Raw genomic sequence first — 21,391 nt, forward strand, 5'->3', positions numbered from 1 at the left:
ATTAAGTGGAAGCTAGTGCTGAATGTGTTGACTGAAGAGGAATGGGTGAGGCTTTTGTGAAAACATCAGCGGCTGCATGGGTCAGATGGGTGGAGTGTCCTTCCACTGAACTCTTCATTCTAATTTTATTCTTTTTCACCAGACTAATGTCTCTTTATCAGCTGGAGATTTTAAGAGACTTTTGTTGAGGTCACCACAGAAAACAGTGGATACAGCCCGGTGCCATTGCAGGAAAATCCCTCCCCACCACTGAGCACATTTACAAGGAACACTGCCACTAGAAAGCAGCGTTCATCATCAAGGACCTCCTCCATACAGGCTAAGCACTCTTCTCACTGTTGCCACTGGGAAGGAGGTACAGGAGCCTTTGTTCCCATCCCTCCAGGTTCAGGAGCAGTTTTTATCCTATAACCAGCAGGCTCCTGAACTAGAGTGGATAACTTCACTCACCTCAACTCTGAACTGATTTCACTACCTATGGACTCACTTTCAAGGATTCTACAATCTGTGTCCTCGGTATTATTTATTTACAAGTATTATTATTAGTCTTTTTTGTATTTGCAGTTTGTCTTCTTTTGTACATTGGTTGTTTGTCAGCCTTTGTTTTCAATTGATCCTTTGTTCTATTGTGAATGCCTGCAAGACAATGACTCTCAGTGTAGTACGTGCTGACGGATACATACTTTGATAATAAATGTACTTTGAACTCTGGGCTCTTATTGAGCAAAAGGCCGAGGTGGAGGCTGGTGCTCTTGTAATTCACTGTGTGAGGTGCACGTACAGCACAAGGAGAGGTGGTGGAATAGTTTCTTTGGAATATTTTGCTCCAGTAGGGAGAAAATTAGTATCCTGGAAACTAGTGGAATAGTTACCAGAAGGATGAGGCAGATAGAGTAACTATGAACTGTATATTCTGAGTGGCGAAGTGTCACACAGGAAGTGAACACAAGCCAGAACATGACTGTGAGACCACTGGACAACCAGATCATCACAATGCACCCGCACTCCAGCCCAGATAACTGCAACGCTGAAGAAACAATTCACAAGCTACTGTACATTGGGCTTTCTCTTCCTTCCAACATGTAATCCACAAAGGCAGAAGTCCCTTCCGCACTTGAATAATGCAAGAAAATAAACTCGAGCAAAACCCAAGGATGCACCACACAGCCATTCATCAGAATCTATCCTGAAATAACGTTGCACAGGAGTAAATATCACCATCGCAATCCAATAACAGTGTGCAATGTGGGTCAGCTTCAATGCCAATGCCAGTGTTAACCAGTTACAAGCTTGTGAGTATTAGTCAGAAGACCACAATGGATTTTGCACGTGCTTCAGGAACTGTGCACTAACTGCAAGTTGATGAGCAGGTGATGGCCACAAGTTTAGGCTGCTTAAAAAAGGGGGGTGTTGAGAATCAGTTTTAGGAGAGGGTAGGTACAGATTTAAGGGAACTAGAAGAAGCAGAGAAAACTACATTCTGGGTGTCTGGGCACATAATGTCTAGTTTCTAGTAGTTTCTATTAGAGCTGTGTTACAAGCTGAATTGGTAAATATGCTGAACTGGTTTGTGCAAGTTAAATTTACCTTTTATATTGGGAAATAATGTAGTTCCGTTTTAAAATGTAAATATTGATATTTTATATTAAATCACGGGCAATGCTTTAAAAGGTTAACCAAAATTCTGCAGTCTGACTGTGCCTGTAGAGGCTAATTAACAAAAACCTCTCACCAACAACTCCCATGGTACGTATCATCTCCAACGTGCAGGTACCCAAACCGTCACTCAGAAAATGACGCAATCATTTCTTAAAATAAATCACTTAATGAAATGAAAAATCTTCTGAGATGCAAAGACAACCCTGGGGAATGAAAAACAGCCTGAAACACCAGGCCTTGTGTGAGGCCCTCCACCTCAAGAGAACAGTTGACTGGTCTGACACCTCTATTATCCTGAGTGAACTGGTTCTGTACAGAACACTGTGAGGTGCACTAAGGTACTGGTTTGAGCTCAAATCTCACCATTACAAGTAATAATCCAGTTTAAAATATGAAGCAGCGACAGATATTTAAGGAACTATTCCATACTTGTCATTGAAGGAAATAAAGACACTTGGAGAAGTGTAATTCAAGCCAAGAGAGTTGTGGTTGATAAAAAATTAAAAGAAAAGGCATACAATGTTTCAGACATTAGTGCAAAACAGAGATTTGGAAGAATTAGAAACTGGCCACAAAAAATACAGATGCTGAGAATAGAGGATAAACACAGGATAATGAGATCCAGTGGAAAAAATGAAAAAAGTAATAATTTCCATAAATATGGAAAAAGGGAGATAACTGTTAAAACAGCCACTGGCCTCAGTGATGGAGACCTGTGAATTAATAATGTGAAGAAAATGGCAGAGACTTTGAACAAACAGTTTCATGGTAAAAGACAATATTAGCATCCCAGTAAGAGTGGCTGATGTCCAGACATAAAAGGAGGGTGCAATTTAAACTTATGGAGAAACAATTACTTGTGGAGTGAAGGCTGATAAGTCTGCTGGGCCTGACGATTTGCATCTTGGGCTGTCAAAAGGAAGGGGGTGCAGGCAAAGTGGCTACATTGTGTGTGAGCTTCCAACATTCTCCAGATCCAGGAAAGGTCTCAGAGGATTTAAAATAAAAACACAAATGTAATCTCCTCATTCAAGGAATGACAGAGTCAGAAAGCTGGAAATTATAGGATTGTCTGTCTAATGTCTGTCACTGGGAAATCTATTACAATGAAAGATGCTTAGAACATCTTAGCATGAACAAGCAAAGTCAAATTGGTTTTAGGAAAGGAAAATAATGCTTATTGGATTTATTAGAGTTCTTTGAGGACGTAATGAGCATGCTGGATAAAACCAGCAGCAAATGTGCCATTTTGAATGCCCTGAAGACATTCTGTAAGGTGTTACATAAAGTCATCATGCAAGGTTAACTCATAGAAAACAGAGTTGAGATAAATTGCTGCAGCTAGTGGGTGCTAGAGCGTCATTGCTGGAGCATTAACTATCTACAGTAGCTGTAAATGATGGAAATGACAGCACTGACTGCACTGTAGCCCAATGTGCTGATAGTAAATACAAGGAACAGAGATGAGGAGAAACTTCTTTAACCAGAGGGTGCTGAATCTGTGGAATTCATTGCCCCAGACAGATGTGCAGACCATGCCTTTGGGTATATTTAAAGGGCAGGTTGATAGGTTCTTGATTGAAAGAGTGCTAAAGGTTAGGGGAAGAAGGCAGGAGAATGAGGTTGAGTGGAATAATAAATCAGCCATAATCAAATGGTGGAGACTGATGGACCAAATGACCTAATTCTGCTCCTATGTCTTATGGTCCAGGTAGTTAGGGTCAGAAAATAAGTTCAGAGGGTGTGTCCATACCTGGGTATTCCTAGAAAGAGAGCACACCTGGAAAGGTGCCACACAGGCTGGTGTACAGTATAACTTGGACAAGGTGGTTATGTTTTTATTTGAGAACCATGTAAATAGTATGTTAAAAGTCATGGAAGTAAACCTCTTAAAAATGAAGCTGAGAGGAGGATTTCAATGGTTTGCTATGGGAATATAGATAGGTTAACTGAGGCCTGCAGATGGAGTATAATGTAGGGAAATGTGAAATTGCTTACTTTGACAGGAAGAAAGGAACGTTGCTTACATGGAGAGGGACTGCACAGTTTTGCCATAGAGGGATCCTGGTGCCTTCATGCGGAAACACAGAAAACTAAAGTAGGTATAGTAAGTGATTAGATTGCTCAGTGTTACAAGGGAGATGGAGTATAAGTGCAGGAAAGTCTCTCCGTTATTGTATATATTTGCATACATAGATGAATTACATTTCATTAAGAGTTTGAGGAGATTTTGTATGTCTCCAAAGACTCCAGCGATTTCATTCTAACTGGCTGTATCATTGTGTTATGGAGGGGCCACAGCACAGGATAGAAAAAGCTGCAAAGGGTTGCTAGCTCAGCCAGCTCCATCACGAGCACTAGTCTCCCCACCTCTAGCACATCTTCAAAAGGTGATGCTTCAGAAAGGCAGCATCCATCATTCAGGACACGCCCTCTTCTTATTACTACCCTCAGTGAGGAAGTACACGAGCCCGAAGACACATGCTCAATGTTTTAGGAACAGATTCTTCCACTCTGCAATCAGGTTTCTGAACAGACAATGGACCAACTCATGAGTACTACCTCACTAATTTTGCTTTCTTTTCGCATTACATTTATTTTATATATATAATTGTAATTTATAGTAATTTATGTCTTGCACTGTACTATCACCATATAACAACCTTCTCAACCTATGTGAGTGATAATTAAAATTGATTCTGATTTGGATATCTGGAGTACTGTGCAAAATTTGGTCTACTTAAGCAGGAATGTCCACACACAGGAGGCAATTCAAGGAAGATTCAGTTGGTTGATGGCTGATGAGGGGGGTTCATCGGGTGGGCCTATGTTCATTTCAGTTTAGAAGGAGGGGGTCTAATTGAGACATATAAGATTGACATGGTCCTCACAGAGAGGTTGCTTCCACTTCTAAAGGAATCCAGAACAAGGGGCCCTTCTTGCAGAATATAGGCCACCTGTTAAAGGTGAATATAGGGAGGAATTTCTTCTCTCAGAATCCTTGATAGAGCCTTGGAGTCAGCATCATTGACTATAATCAGGGCTAATACAGGCATATCATTGATATACAGGTGCATCAAGGATTATGGGGAGCAGACAAGAGAGTGGACAGATGGTGGAGCAGACTTGAGAAACTTTTGTTTTGCTTTTAAATATAAGGGCAGCTGAAAGAATGGGCTGTATTGTTACAAAATCATCTCAGATCCATGCCTATACCTCCCTGGTTAGATCAGTGTACAGCAGTGAAACTGCACCAATGGAAGTCTAAATGCTATTAATTCAGGCATGCCAGCTCTCCTTAACCCTTACCCAGCCTAGAACTGCCCTTCTCCATTGATTCTCCTCCATCATGTAGGCAGTGACTAGTTACACTGTCCCTTGTAGCCAGCACCTCTCCAGCAGTGCTTTCTTTCCCCTTCCTCTTAGTTGTGAACAATTTCTCCTTTCACGAAGTCATGCAGGACCACTGAGCACCATCTGCACTAAGCTCATTTCATTCTTGCAACATTCTCATCCTCTTCCCCCAGGCTCTACTACAACCTAACCCCCAGTGACAACCCGAAACAACCTGTGATTTGGGAGGGAAGTAGAGCATCCAGGGGACAACCATTTGGTCACAAACTACACACAGACGTTAGGCCCAGGTTGCAAAAGCCACGAGGCAGCTGGACCACTAGCTGGGCTATAGAGCCACCATTTGCCCCCTCCTCTTCTTCTTCTACAAAACATCCCCAGGATGGTATCATCTGAAGTCAAGGAGTCTACTCTCATGGGTTGCTGCTTCCCTCCTTCGCTCCACATCCTTTCTCCCACTGTCCTTGAATGGCCAGGGGCTTGGGTGGTTTTGGATCTTTCCTTTGTTTAGCCCAAACTTTGGTGCAGGATAAATATCGGAGTAACAGCAACATCTGGATTCAACTGTCTGTTTTCATTGCATTAACTTCAGAATAAAGGAGACCAGTCTTAGTGATTCCCTCTTCTTCAACAAACAATAGTTGAACTCTTTGTTCCCATAAAATGCAACTGGTATGGTGGGGTACATGAGCATTTGGTGAAGTCTTGACTCCCTCTGATCATGAAGAAAGGTTACTACCTAAAGGAGATGTTAATCTACTAATTATATCTACACAATGAGTGGAGAGCCCTGTTGGGTGTCCAGTAAATACCACAGTACTTTGTCACCACGATGACAGCAAAAGGTTCAAGTCTCTTTTACTACAGGCACAGTATAATTCTCACATTAAACACGTTCACTCCTTAAGATTCCCTCACATCTAACTTATTCCAGTTGCTTAATGCTCCACTGAGACGACAGGAAGAATCTCCTCCGTGTGACTGCATGCCATCTAACTGGACTCACCTGAAGTGGAGATTTTTGAATGTAAAGTGGGTTTCTACGATTCCAGTGGTCTTCACTCTAGTTCGGAGGATGTCCTGCTCTGTTGGTTGGTAATCGCTCCCTCCAATTCGATCTAAGCTGTCTAAGTAACTGTAAGAGAAAGAAGGATGTTACAAGGAAGCCCTTAAACTGCACAGGAAGTGTTCGACAGTTCAAGGATGGGTCCACAGTTATGTGAAGTCTCGGGAGTCGTCTCTGTGATTGGAGATCAATCATAAATGTTATTCCTTTGCTCAAGAAAGGGGGTAGGGTTAACCCTGGGAATCTTAGACCAGTGAGTCAGTGGTGGGAAAATTATCGATGAAGATTCTTAGAGACAGGATCTACGAGGATTTGTCTGATTATGGATGGTCATCATGGCTTTATAAGGAGCAGGTTGTGTTTCACCAGCCCAATTGAATTCTTTGAGGATGTGACAAAAGCACAGTGCACTGCCAGGGGTGGTGGTTATGACAGGTACATTAAGGACGTAGAAACATAGAAAACATAGCTCAATACAGGCCCTTCAGCTCACAAAGTTGTGTCGAACAACTTCTACCTTAGAAGTTACTAGGCTTACCCACAGCCCTCTATTTTCCTAAGCTCCATGTACCTATCCAAAAGCCTCTTAAAAGACCCTATTTTATCTGCCTCCACCACCGTTGCTGGCAGCCTATTCCACTCACTCATCACTCTCTGCATAAAAAAACTTTCCGGACATCTCCTCTGTACCTACTTTCAAGCAGCTTAAACCTGTGTCCTCTTGTGGCAACCATTTCAGCCCTGGGAAAAAACCTCTGACTATCCACATGATCAATGCCTCTCATCATCTTACACACCTCTATCAGGTCACCTCTCATCCTCCGTCACTCCAAGGAGGAAAAGCCGAGTTCACTCAACCTATTCTTGTAAGGCATGCTCCCCAGTCCAGGCAACAATCTTGTAAATTTCTGCACCCTTTCTATGGCTTCCACATCCTTCCTGTAGTGAGGCGACCAGAACTGAGCACAGTACTCCAAGTGGGGTCTGACCAGGGTCCTATATAGCTGCAACATTACCTCTTGGCTCCTAAATTCAATTCCACAATTGATGACGGCCAATACACTGTACACCTTCTTAACCACATTTAAGAAACTAGAGGGCTATGTAGGAGGGAAGGGTTAGATTGATCTTAGACAAGATTAAAAGGTCAGCACAACATAATGGGCTGAAGGGCCTGTACTGTGCTGTAATCTCCTTATTTTTATTTATTTAGAGATGTAACACGGTAACAGGCCCTTCCGGCCCAACAAGCCCTCGCTGCCCAGTTACACCCTAGTGGACAATTAAACCACTAACCCGTATGTCTTTGGACTGTGGGAGGAAACCGGAGAACCCGGAGGACACCCACAGAGAGAACGTACGAACTCCTTACAGACAGCAACATTCTATGTTCTTAAATAATGGGCATTTCTCAGCGACTTACTCCTAACAATGGAATTAACATAAACATTAATTTAAAACATTCATGTAACTGAAAGCAATCACAGTATTCCGAGTGAGTTTTTTGCAACCGCTGCAAGAGCAAGTTACCCACTTCTGTCTGTAAGACCACCCTCACTCTGCAATGATAGGATAGTGTTAAAAGAAACAGATACAACCATGATGTTTGAGGGGCAACAAGACTGGCAGGGAGTAGAGGGTATGCGCAAGCATTTGGGGATTTCTGTAGCACCCACGAAATGCTGGTGGAGCTCTCCATATCAGGAGAGGAATAAAAAGTCAATGTTTCAGGTGGAGACCCTGCATCTGCACGACCATAATTAGTGAGAAAGACAATTGTCACTGCCTTCAGTTTATCTGCTTTGATCCGCTACAACATCATAGAACCATAGAACCATAGAACATTACAGCACAGAAACAGGCCTTTTGGCCCTTTTTGGCTGTGCCGAACCATTTTACTGCCTCCTCCCACTGACCTGCACCTGGGCCATATCCCTCCAAACCCCTCTCATCCATATACCTGTCCAAGTTTTTCTTAAATGTCAAAAGTGAGCCCGCATTCACCACTTCATCTGGCAGCTCATTCCACACTCCCACCACTCTCTGTGTGAAGAAGCCCCACTAATGTTCCCTTTAAATTTTTCCCCCTTCACCCTTAACCCATGTCCTCTGGTTTTTTTTCTCCCCGGCCTCATGCAGAGCTCTCACAGCTAGTTGCTTGGTAAGTATTGGTAAGTAGTCCTGCTTCCTTTTACACTTATAACTTTAAAAGTATTGTTAAATTGGAGAGGACATGATTTGAGAGTTAGGGGGCAGAAGTTTAAGGGAAACACGAGGGGGTATTTCTTTACTCAAAGAGTGATAGCTGTGTGGAATGAGCTTCCTGTAGAAGTAGTAGAGGCCAGTTCAGTTGTGTCATTTAAGGTAAAATTGGATAGGTATATGGATAGGAAAGGAGTGGAGGGTTATGGGCTGAGTGCGGGTAGGTGGGACTAGGTGTGATTAAGGGTTCGGCACTGACTAGGAGGGCCAAGATGGCCTGTTTCCGTGCTGTGATTGTTATATGGTTATAAATAGTGTGATAGTTAGCTGTATTGGGGCAAAGGGTTCTTGCATAACTAATACTAGTACATTAAATTAACGATATAGCATGGAGCAGGTGATGTGTTACTGCTGCGAGATATGGGAACCGGTAGACCCCATTGAGGGACACGGCGACTACATTTGCAGCAAGTGTTTGTTGCTCGAGGAACTCCAGCTTCATATTGATGAGCTGCAGTCCGAGCTTCAGACACTGCGACACATCAGGGAGGGGGAGAGTTACCTGGACTCTGTGTACCAGGAGATAGCCACACCTAATAGATTAACTAATGTAGATTGCAGTCAAGCACAGGATGGTGTGGCTATGAGTGAGGAAAGTAGGGGAATCCAGGAGGTAGGGCTGGAGGAGATGCAGGCCTTGCTCTTGTCCAACAGATTTGAGGCTTTAAATCCCTGTGAGGGCAGGAGCAGGGACTGTGGGGAGGATGAGCAACCTGCCCATAGCACCATGGAATGGGGGGCCATTCCAGAGGGAGGAGTCGATAGTAATGTTGTAGTAATAGGGGACAGTATCGTCAGGGGGATAGATAGGGTTCTCTGCAACCGAGAGCGAGAGTCCCGAAGGCTATGTTGCCTGCCTGGTGCCAGGGTTAAGGACATCTCTTCTGGGCTGGAGAGAAACTTGCAGTGGGAGGGCGAGGACCCAGTTGCCTTAGTACATGTCGGTACTAATGACATAGATAGGACAAGGAAGAAGGTTCTGTTACAGGAATATGAGCAGCTAGGGGTCAAATGAAAAAACAGAACCTCAAGGGTAATAATCTCTGGATTATTACCTGAGCCACGAACAAATTTGGCTAGGTTAAATAAAATTAGGGAGTTAAACGCATGGCTCAAAGACTGGTGTGGGAGAAGTGGGTTTTGCTTCTTGGGACACTGGCACCAGTACTGGGACAGGAGAGAACTGTTCCGGAGGGACGGGCTTCACCTGAACCGGGCTGGGGTTAGTGTCTTGGTGAATCATATAACTAGGGCTGCAGAGAGGTCTTTAAACTAACTAGTGGGGGGGGGGGAGGATTCTAGAGAGCAAATAATTAAAAAGACAATGGAGAAGGTAATGGATGTAGGTAAAAGCAGAGGAATAAAAAGACAGAGTGTGTCAGGAGGGGAAAGAATGTACGAAGATAAGCGTAAAGTTGTACAAAAGGAAAAGGTAGGAAATAAGTGTCAAACATATTTGAAAGTCCTTTATTTGAATGCACGTAGTATTAGGAACAAAATTGATGAGTTGATGGTACAAGTAATTACGTATGGTTATGATATTGTGGCAATTACAGAAACATGGCTGCAGGGTGACCAGGACTGGGAATTAAACATACAAGGGTATTCGACAATTAGGAGAGACAGGCAAGAAGGAAAAGGAGGTGGGGTGGCTATTTAATAAAGCAAGAAATCACTGCAAGAAAGAGAAATGATATTGGCTCAAAGGATCAGGATAACGAAACAATTTGGGTAGAAATAAGAAATAGTAAAGGGAAAAAAGCAGTGCTGGAAGTAGCCTAAAGGCCTCCAAACAGCTGTAACTCAGTTGGTCGGAGCATAAATCAGGAAATAGTTGGGGCTTGTAATAAGGGAACAGCTATAATTATGGGGGATTTTAACTTTCATATTGACTGGACTAATCAAGTTGGACACAGCAGCCTTGAAGAAGAGTTTATTGAGTGTATTCGGGATGGGTTCCTTGAACAATACATTACTGAGCCAACAAGGGGGCAAGCAGTCTTAGATCTGGTCCTGTGTAATGAGACAGGACTAATAAAAAATGTCCTAGTAAAGGATCCCCTTGGAATGAGTGACCATAACATGGTCGAATTCCATATTCAATTAGAGGATGAGAGGGTTGGATCTCAAACAAGCGTACTGAGCTTAAATAAAGGAGACTATCATGGTATGAGAGCGGAATTGCTTAAGATGGATTGGGAAAATAGATTAAAGGGTAGATCGGTACTTGATCAGTAGTGTATATTTAAGGAGTTATTTTACAACTATCAAGAAAAATATATTCCACTGAAGAAACAAGGGTGTAAAAGAAAAAATAGTTATCTGTGGCTAAGTAAAGAAATAAAGCAAAGTATATGACTAAAAAGAAAGTGATATAAGGTAGCTAAATCTAGTGGGAAGATTGAAGATCGAGAAGCTTTTAAAGATCAGCAGCAAATAATAAAAAGGTTGATTAAGAAAGGGAAGATAGATTATGAAAGTAAATTGGCGAAAAACATAAAAGCAGATAGTAAGAGTTTTTATAGTTACATAAAAAGTAAAAGGGTGGCTAAAGTAAATGTTGGTTCCCTAGAAGATGAGACCGGGAAATTAATGGTAGGGGACATGGAGATGGCGGAAACACTGAACAAATATTTTGTATCAGTTTTTACAGTAGAGGACACTCAAAATATCCCAACACTGGATAAACAGGGGGCTCTAGGGGGAGAGAAGCTAACTACGATTCAAATCACCAAGGAAGTGGAACTTGATAAATTAATGGGACTGAAGGTGGATAAATCCCCTGGACCGGACGGCTTGCATCTTAAGGGACGTGGCGGTCAGGATTGTGGATGCATTAGTGATAATTTTTCAAAACTTGCTGGACTCAGCAATGGTTCCGGCAGATTGGAAAAATGCTAATGTAACTCCTTTATTTAAAAAGGGCAATAGACAGAAGGCTGGGAATTATAGGTCAGTTATCCTAACATCTGTGGTTGGCAAAATGTTGGAATCGATAATTAAGGAAACAGTAACAGGGCATTTGGATAAACATAGCTTAATAGGACAAAGTCAGCATGGCTTTACAAAAGGGAAATCATATTTGACAAATTTGTTGGAGTTCTTTGAGGACATAACATATAGGGTAGATAAAGGGGAACCAGTGGATGTGGTGTATTTGGACTTCCAAAAGGCATTTGACAAGGTGCCACACCAAAGATTATTACTTAAAGTAAAAAATCATGGGATTGGGGATAATATTCTGGCATGGGTGGAGGATTGGCTTTCTAACAGAAAACAGAGAGTTGGGATAAATTGTTTATTCTCAGACTGGCAGTTGGTGACTAGTGGTGTTCCGCAGGGGTCGGTGTTGGGACCCCAACTCTTTACAATCTATATTAATGATTTGGAGAAAGGGACTAAGTGCAATGTATCGAAGTTTGCTGATGACACAAAGATGGGAGGGAGTGTAATGAGTGCGGAGGACATTGAAACCCTGCAGGAGGACATAGATAGGCTGAGTGATTGGGCAGACATTTGGCAGATGAAATATAATACTGACAAGTGTGAGGTCTTGCACTTTGGTAGAAGAAATAATAGAGCAAGTTGTTATCTAAATGGAGAGAAACTGGAAAGTGCTTCTGTGCAAAGGGATCTGGGGGTCCTGGTGCAGGAAACACAAAAAGTTAGTATGCAAGTGCAGCAGGTGGTCAAGACGGCCAATGGAATGCTGGCTTTTATTGCTGGGGGGATGGAGTATAAGAACAGGGAGGTCTTACTGCAGTTGAACTGGGTATTGGTGAGTCCACACCTGGAGTACTGCGTGCAGTTCTGGTGTCCATATTTAAGAAAGGACATACTGGCTCTCGAGGCAGTGCAGAGAAGGTTCACTAGGTTAATTCCGGGGATGGGTGGGTTGATGTATGATGAGAGGTTGAATAGATTGGGACTCTACTCATTGGGGTTCTGAAGAATGAGAGGCGATCTTATTGAAACATATAAGATTGTGAAGGGACTTGATCGGGTGGATGCGGGGAGAATGTTCCCAATGATGGGTGAAACTAGGACTAGGGGGCATAATCTTAAAATAAGGGGATGCCGTTCCAGGACTGAGATGAGGAGAAATTTCTTCACTCAGAGGGTAGTGGGGCTATGGAATTTACTGCCCCAGAGAGCTGTGGAAGCTACTACACTCAATAAATTCAAAACGGAGATAGACATTTTCCTGGATAAAAATGGCATTAGGGGATACGGTGAGTGAGCAGGTAAGTGGACATGAGGCTAGGTTTAGATCAGCCATGTGATCTCCTGGACCAGTTTCGATAGCCTGGATGGGTCGGAGAGGAATTTTCCAGATTTTTTCTCCTCAATTGGCAAATTGTTTTCTTTTTTCCCCGGGTGATCGCATGGGTTTGGGCGGAATGAATAATAAAATAAAATGGGTGGCATGGTGCCCTGTTGGTTGGTACTGTTTCCTTGTGGGATTCGGTAAAAACTAGAGTCAAGATTGGATCAGCCATGATCTTGTTGAATGGCGGAGCAGGCTTGAGGGGCCGATTGGCTTACTCTTGCTCCTATCTCTTATGTCTACTGGACCGAGTCCTGATGAAGGTTCTTGGCCTGAAATGTCAACTGTTTGTTACCTGGCCTGCTCAGTTCCTTCAGCGTTTTGTGTGTATTGTTCAAGATTTCCAGCATCTGCAGAATCTCCTGTGTCTGAGATTAGTGCAGGTGGCATCATCCCTGGAATCAACCTGGTGAACCTCCTCTGTACCACCTCCAAAGCCAGAAATCCTTCCTCAAGTAAGAAGACCAGAACTGCACACAGTACTCCAGGTGCGGCCTCACCCAACACAGTTGTAGCACACCCTCCCTGCTCTTAAATTCATTCCCTCTGGCAATGAAGGCCAATGTTCCATTTGCCTTCTTGATAGCCTGCTGCACCTGCAAACCAACCTTTTGTGATTCATGCACAAGCACTCCCAAGTTCCTCTGCACAGCAGCATGCTGCAATCTTTTACCATTTAAATAATAATCTGATCTTTCATTTTTCCTTCCAAAGTGGATGAACTTGCATTTACCAACATTACTCCATCTGCTAGACCCTTGCCCACTCACTTAACCTGTCTATATCTCTCAGTGACTCTCTGTATCCTCTGCACAATTTGTTTTCCCACTCAGTTTAGTGTCATTAGCAAACTTAGATACACTATACTTGGTCCTCTCTCCCAGATCGTTAATGTATATCATGAGCAGTTGCGGGCCCAGCACCGACCCCTGCGGCACACCATTCACCACTGATTGCCAACCAGAGTAACACCCATGTATCCCAACTTTCTGCTCTCTATTGGTTAACCAATCCTCTATCCATGCTAATATATCGATCACCCCCAACTCTATTCATCCTTCTGGATAAGTCTTTTATGTGGCACCTCTTTGAAAGTTCTCTGGAAATCCAAGTACATCACACCCACTGCACATGGCCACTGTTGGAGTGGCCATTACATGAGTGGGGCATTGTTACAGCTATCCGGCTTTGGTTCAACTGGCTCAGGCAAGAACAAACTTGGGCAAGCACAGACGAAGCTCTCCTAATGAAGGGTCTCGGCTCAAAATGCGACTGTTCACTTTTTTCCACAGATGCTACCTGACCTGCTGAGTTCCTCCAGCATTTTGTGTATGTTGCAAAGTTTCTAGCAATTGTATTTTTTTACTGTTAGTACATAGCTAGTGCACTGAGACTGGGTCCAGAGTTAGTGCTATGTTCCTTGTGTGAGATGTGGGAAAATTGGGAGATCTCCAGTCTTCCTGATAACTACACCTGCATGAAGTGCATCGAATTGCATCTCCTTAGGGACTACGTTAAGGATCTGGAGCTGTGGCTCGATGACCTTTGGTTCAGTAAGGAGAATGAGGAGGTGCTAGATAGGAGCTAGAGGGAGGTAGTCAGCTTAACTTGCAGGAGGCAGGTCACTGGGTGACAATCTGGAAAGGCAAAGGGGTACAGGCAGCCAGTGCAGAGTATCCTGTGGCCATTTCCCTCAATAGTAAGTACACTGCTTTGGATACTACTGGGGGTGGGGATGATCTACCAGAGGAAGCTGCAGTGACCAGGTCTCTGGCACCGAGGCTGACACTGTGGCTCAGAAGGGAAAGGTGGAGAAGAATAGTGTTAGGGGATTCCATAATTAAAGGAGCAAAAAGCAGATTCTCAGCATCTGAAAGAGACACCCAGATGGTATGTTGCCAGGGGCAAGGAGATCTCGGATCGGGTCCTCAACATTGTAAAGGCAGAGGCTGAACAGTTGGATGTTGTGGTACATTCTGATACATAGGTAGGAAAAGGGAGGAGGTCCTAAAGAGAGAATATGGGAAGTGAGGCAGAAAGCTGAAAAGCAGGATCTCCAGTGTAGTATCTCTGGATTGCTGCCATGTGTCAGTGAGGGTAAGAATAGGGTGACCGGCAGGTGAATGTTTGGCTGCAGAATTGGTGCATCGGGGACAGGGTTTCAGATTTCTGAATCATTGGGGAGGTATGACCTGGACAAAAAAGACAGGTTACCCCTGAACCTGAGGGGGACCAATATTTTTGCAGGCAGGTTTGCTAGAGCTGTTGGGGAGGACTTAAAGTAATTTGGCAGGAGGATGGGATTTGTAGTGACAGAGCTGAGGATGAGCAGTTGATATACAAGTAGATGCAGTGTGGTGTCAAGCTGTGAGGAAGGACAGGGCAAAACTGCAGTCAATGGGATGAGTTAAAGCGTAACAGGGGGTCAAAATCATGATGAATACAGGACCAAAGATGTTATATTTGAAAGCATGCAGTATATGGAATAAGGTAGACTATCTTATAGTGCAGTTAGAGATTGGCAGGTATGACGTTACGAGCATCACTGAGTTGTGGCTGAAAGAAGATCATAGCTGGGAGCTTAATGTCCAGGAGCACAGAAAGGACAGGCAGGTAGGCAGAGGAGGTGGGGTGGCTCTGTTGGTAAAAAATGAAATCAAACATTTATAAAGAGGTGACACAGGATTGGACAATGTAGAATCCTTGTAGGTAAAGTTAAGAAACTTCAAGGGTAAAAGACCCCGATGGGATTTACATAAAGGCCTCTGATCAGTAGCCAGGATGACAGCTGCAAATTATAATGGGAGATAGAAAATTAGTGTAAAAAAGGCAATGGTGCGATAATCTTTAGAGATTTCAATCGGCAGGTAGATTGGGAAAATCCGTTTGGTGCAGGATCCCAAAAAGATGTTTGGGAAACTGAAAGGTCTGATGGTAGATAAGTCACCTGGACCAGATGGACAAAATTCCAGGGTGGCTGAAGGTATGTGAGGGGCATTAGTAATGATCTTACAAGAATCAGTAGATTCTGGAATGTTTCTGAAGGACTGGAAAATTACAATGTCACTCCACTCTTTAAGAAAGGAGGGAGGCAGAAAGGAAATTATAGGCCAGTTAGTCTGACTTCAGTAGTTGGGAAGATATTGGAGTCTATTATTAAGGGGTACTTGGAAGCACATGTTAAAAATAGGCCTGTGTCAGCATGGTTTTCTAAAGGGGAAATCTTGTCTTACAAATCTATCGGAATTCTTTGAGGAAATAACAGGCAGGAAATACAAAGAAGAGTCAGTAGACGTTGTTTATTTGGATTTTCAGAAGGCCTTTGACTCACACATGAGGCTGCTTTACAAGATAGGAGCCCAATGTATTATGGGAAAGGTTCTAGAACGGATATTAGATTGGTTGGCTGGCAGGAGTCAAAGGATGGGAGTAAAGGGGGCCTTTTCTGGTTGGCAATTGGTGACTAGTGGTATTCCACAGGGGTCAGTGTTGGGACTACTTTTTTCATGTTGTATGTCAATGATTTGGATGAAGTAATTGGTGGCTCTGTGGCCAAGTTTGCGGATGATACAAATATAGGTGGAAGGGCAAGTAGTGCTGAGGAAACTGCAGTAGGACCTGGACAGTTTGGGGGGATGGTCAAAGAAGTGGCAGATAGAATATAAGGTACGGAAGTGTGTGGTTATGCACTTCGCCAAAAGGAATAAAGGTGTGGCCTATTTTCTAAATGGTGAGAAAATTCAAAAATCAGAGATGCAGAGAGACTTGGGAGTCCTTGTGCAGGATTCCCTAAAGGTTAACTTGCAGGTTCAGTCAGTGGTGAGGAAGGCAAATGCAATGTTAACATTCATTTCAAGAGGACTGGAATATAAATACAAGGATGTTATACTGAGGTTTTGATCAGACACACTTGGAGTATTGAGAGCAGTTTTGGGCCCCTTATCTAAGAAAGGAGATGCTGGCATTGGAGAGAGTCCAGAGGAGAGTCACGAGGGTAATCCCAGGGATGAAAAAGTTAACACTAGGAGTATTTGATGGGCCTATGCCTGTAATCACTGGAGTTTAGAAGAATGAGGGCTTCTCATTGAAACCTATTGAATATTGAAAGGTCTGCATAGAGTGAATGTTGAAAGGATGTTTCCTATAGTGAGGGAGTCAAGGACCAGAGGGAACAGCCTCAGAACTGAGAACAGAGAAGATGAAAAATTTATTTAGCCAAAGGATGGTGAATCTGTGGAATTCTTTGCCACAGATGGCCATCTGTGCAGTCCAAGTCACAGATGTCCAAGTCACATATTTAAGGCAGAGGTTAATAGGTTCTTAATTAGTCAGGATATCAAAGATTATGTGGAGAAGGCAGGAGAATGAGGTTGAGAGGGACAATAAATCTGCAATAATGGAATAGTGAAGCAGTCTCGATGGGCTGAATGGCCTAATTCTGTCCTATAGCATTTGGTCTTATGCTATTGGTTATTAAAAGTTTTCACTTCTGGGGTTTCAAATTGTTTTGGAGAAACTACAGTTCAGGAATGCATATTTTTTTGGATTTTCTGTGAAGCAGACTGATGCAGGAGAGCTGAACTCTCCCACTGCTGCTGGAGGTGTTCATCGGCATGGCTACTGCAGGCTGCTTTCTATATTTAACTCCCCATCGATCTCAGCATGCCACCTATAAATAACAATAATTAACTTCTCAGATTGGATGGGGGTATGATTTAACCAAATGCAGTGAACTTAATGAAGATATTTTCCTGGATAGGTCTTTGCACCTTTCTTTAGTAGATGCAGCAATCTATTTTCACGTCAAAGACAATTGCTCTCATCTTCACTGGAGGTCTGAGGAGGTGGTCAGAGGTAGATATTTCAGTCTTCAATGACAGTAAGCATTACGCTGTGAACTTTTCCAGGTATAAATTATGTTGTGCACAGATTTTATTCTCGCCTCTCCCCTTCAACTCTTCTTTCATTCCCCATTCTAAATCCCCTTTAACCTCCTCTCTTCTTACCTGCCTAACAACCCCTCCATGCCTCTCCTCCTTCCCCTTCTCCCATGGTTCACTTTCTTTTCCCTTTAGATTCCTTCTTCAGCCCTTCACCTTTTCTACCTATCACCTGCCAGCTTCTCATTTCATCCCTCCTCCCCTACCCACCTACCTTCCCCCTCACCTGGCTTCACCTATCACCTGCCAGCTTGTAGTCCTTTCCCCCTTCTTATTCTGGCTTCTTCCCCCTTCCTTTCCAGTCCTGATTGAGGGTCTCGGCCCGAAACCTTGGCTCTTTATTCCTTTCCATCGATGTTGCTTGACCTGCTGAGTTACACCAGCATTTTGTGTGTATTTCTATGTAGTGCTTTTATTTTACAAGATCTTCATGAGCAGCAGACATGATGAAGCTGTGGCGCAATCAGACTAATTACAGGTAATGACATTTGTCTTTCACACTAATTACGATAACATTATAGACACAAAATCAATAAACATTTGACTATTCCCCTTAAGCAGTGCAGCCATTAAGTACACTGAGACAAACCACAAGAAAGATGATCATCATTTCTTATCTACATAAATCAAAGGCAAAGAATATTTAATCTTTCAAGCCAAAATGTAATTCAATTACTCTTCACTTCAGAAAACATCTGACTCTTGGGTGTAAGTACATTTATCCTTTGATGGCAGTTCAGTAAAGAACAGACATAAATTACAGGCAACACATTCCTGACTTTCATGTTATGCAATGCACTGGGAAGTGTCAGTGAAGGAGGTCATTCCCATTCTCACTCCCTAGTCCCAAGTGGAAAGCACCACTGTTCTGAGCACTTCGCACCCGGCCTCTCCATTTTATGCCAGTCACCTCAACTGTAAGGGCGTTTTACTTTACTTAGTGGTGATGCTTTTAATGAATTAATATATTTTGTACTAGTTTACAGGTAAATTCATCATTTAATTTTAATCCTTTCAGATATTTTTAAACAACTTTGTCATCAGAAGCATTTAATAGCAATTCAATGGCCAGTGAAGTAACCCTGATGTGGGGCCTCAGGATCTGCCACCTGAGGCCCGGCTGAAACTTGCTTTGTAGTGAGGCCTGGAGCTCAATTGGACCTGTAGGGCTGCTGTGGAGACAGCAGAGGGAGGTCTGAACACAAGAAACCAAATGGATCAAACACCACCGTTTGAGTGTATCGATTCCCTGACATCATATTTATTCAATGCCTTTACCACTCCTGGTCCAAGAATCATTCAATGATAGTTCAATGATACTCTTTATGTTTCCTCGTATTGAATCTAATTACACCGATTCCCTTGCATCTAATCCAAATGCAGGCTGTGTGATAACTCACCCACATCTAACCCCAGGACACTGTTTGATATGCATTCTCCAGCTGTGACGAGTGTGCGTGGCTGTAATCTCAGGTGTGGTTATGCTTGGGGAGATGGCCTTGGAATGTCATCAGGGGTAGGGGGCTTGATCTCGCGCTGTGATTTAACGTGTGTGTGGGTGGAGTATTTACTCACAGGGTGTGTGTGAATCGTCTAGTGTAGTAGTGTAGCAGTGTAGTAGTGTAGTAGTGTAGTAGTGTAGTAGTGTAGTAGTGCAGTAGTGCAGTAATGCAATAGTGTAGCAGTGTAGTAGTGTAGTAGTCCTTGTAGTGAGTGCATACTCTCTGCTTGCTACTCTCTGCTTACAGCTATTGCCGCTGGCTAGCCTTCTCAACAGAGGGTGAAAAGAGGAGCCGAGTGTGTAAGCCTCCTCCTGCCAGTACAGAGCCTCTCCACCACCGAGACCCCTCGGGGCCACACGTGGAAACTGGATATCTTACGGTCCCAGGCTAAGCTACAGGGGATCTCGGAGCAGCAGTGGGCCCCAGAGACGTGGCGTGCAGGCCCATCACTGTGTGGACACGCCCTGGCGCCCGTCAACCACTGTCCTAGCTATGGGTAAATAGCCCCACTGCCTTGTGGTAAGTCTGTTGAGACAAGACTAAGGGAGCACACCCTGACAGAAAAGCAATGTGCTGGTGGCACACGATAGACGGGCCTTAACGGACAGCCTCCTGCAGCCAGGATGTGGGATCGGTTGTCCTGGGTTCACCCTCGCCACCGGGATTTACCCCATCATGGTGATTTAATGTTGGGATGTGCTGCAGGCTGCAATGTGTAATGACAGGGCGTGCAGGTCCGCCACTTCTGATGGGTGCGTGATTTGAAGGTGTACTCACGGGTGGGCGTGCAGTCTCGGGCTGAAGGTACGATTGTGCATGTCGGTCAGTCCTTGATGCGATTGTACAGGGGCTGAGAATATGTTGGGATGTGTGATTGCAGTGACATCCAGAGTGGTGTTGTGGATGGGAGTAAAAATCTCAAGGTGAGATCATGTTTGGGGACATAATTTCAATATGCTATTGTTCAGGGAAAGGACGTGATTGTGTACAGAAGGTAATCTCAGGTCGTGTATCCCGGCGTACGTGTGTGTATGCCGGTGATGAATGTTCTATTTTCTCACCTCTCACTCTTCTAGGGGATTATTTCTTCCCTGATATTTATATCTCCTATTTAAAATGGGTAAGGCATGTTTCACACTGAAATGCCTCTGGACCTGGTCTGCCACTGGGAGGATTGATTGTGAACTGAGGACCAATTCCCTTCATGTCTTCTCTGGAATGACACATCACTGATGTGAAATCTCACAGTTCAGCCTTCCCGCGATTGGGACGCGTGACAAATCCACTTCGGTAAAGAGAATTGAAATGGCAACACGATTGATGCAAGAGACCTTTTGTTAATAAGACTACAGACAAAATTAAACAGCTGAGAATGAATGGAAATATCTTTAAACATATTGCTATAGTAAGAGTAATTTGGTTACAAATTAATGAAAGGACTAGTTCTTCCCCACTGAACCCGAGAGGGAAGGTAATACAATTTCACAGCAAGATTGCATACACAATCCGTGCACTCCACAGCAGTGGCACTCCCACAGAGCACAAACGAGTGAGTCTGCAGCCCTTCATTTATTCTCAGTTAATTTCAGTGGACAGAAAATCACGGGTTATGCTCCTACTATTCATGGTGTGACACTTGCTCTCCGCTAGGCTGTGGAGTCACTCCTGGCATCTGGTCACGCCTTAAAGCTTAGTCCCACTCTGAGTGGAGGTTCAGCAACAGCAAACACTTTTTTTATTCAGTAATCCTTCATCTTCTTTGGTGCATATGTTTTTCTGATTTTGTCTTGGCAATATCCACGTGTTAGAAAAGGAGGTTATATATCAGATATCCACTGTGTCAGGCAATCTGTTTTACTAGGAGGATTATTTAAATGTTCCCAGAAGGATATTCTCTGTATTCAAACCAGACTCCTACCTGCCTGTTGTCCATGGCAACCACAGATGTTGTCAGCCAACAAATACTTAACATTCCACTACCTGACATTTCAGCAGAAGTGAGAATGCCTTTAAGATAAGCACTATAGCGTTATAGGGCTATTAAAACAAAACCTTCACACCATTGTACCTTCCTCAGGCAGCTCACCTGGTCAACCATTCTAGTTCCCATCATCCCACTTTTTATAGTGCTGTTTACATTACAAATACATGCTGGTATTTATGTATTTATCCACATTTTATTCTATATTCAAGTTTTTTTTTATATAATTATTTATTCTTTGCAATTACTGAATGCTATTTTTTGTTGCATGTCACACCAAAACACCACAGCAAATTTGTA

At 43.4% G+C, this 21,391-nt stretch overlaps 1 protein-coding gene across 3 annotated transcripts in view; it reads right to left on the bottom strand.

Annotated features, from left to right (window-relative positions):
• Positions 1-21,391, bottom strand: part of gnao1a (guanine nucleotide binding protein (G protein), alpha activating activity polypeptide O, a) — a 282,074-nt gene that overhangs the window by 35,778 nt on the left and 224,905 nt on the right. For all 3 annotated transcript variants that reach the window (XM_059992618.1, XM_059992619.1, XM_059992617.1), the window contains exon 5: positions 6,020-6,148. In XM_059992618.1, coding sequence (XP_059848601.1) covers positions 6,020-6,148 — 129 coding nt within the window. The remainder of the gene's footprint in view (positions 1-6,019; positions 6,149-21,391) is intronic.

This window comes from Hypanus sabinus, chromosome 17 (genome assembly GCF_030144855.1).
Source record: "Hypanus sabinus isolate sHypSab1 chromosome 17, sHypSab1.hap1, whole genome shotgun sequence".
NCBI classification, from domain to species: domain Eukaryota; kingdom Metazoa; phylum Chordata; class Chondrichthyes; order Myliobatiformes; family Dasyatidae; genus Hypanus; species Hypanus sabinus.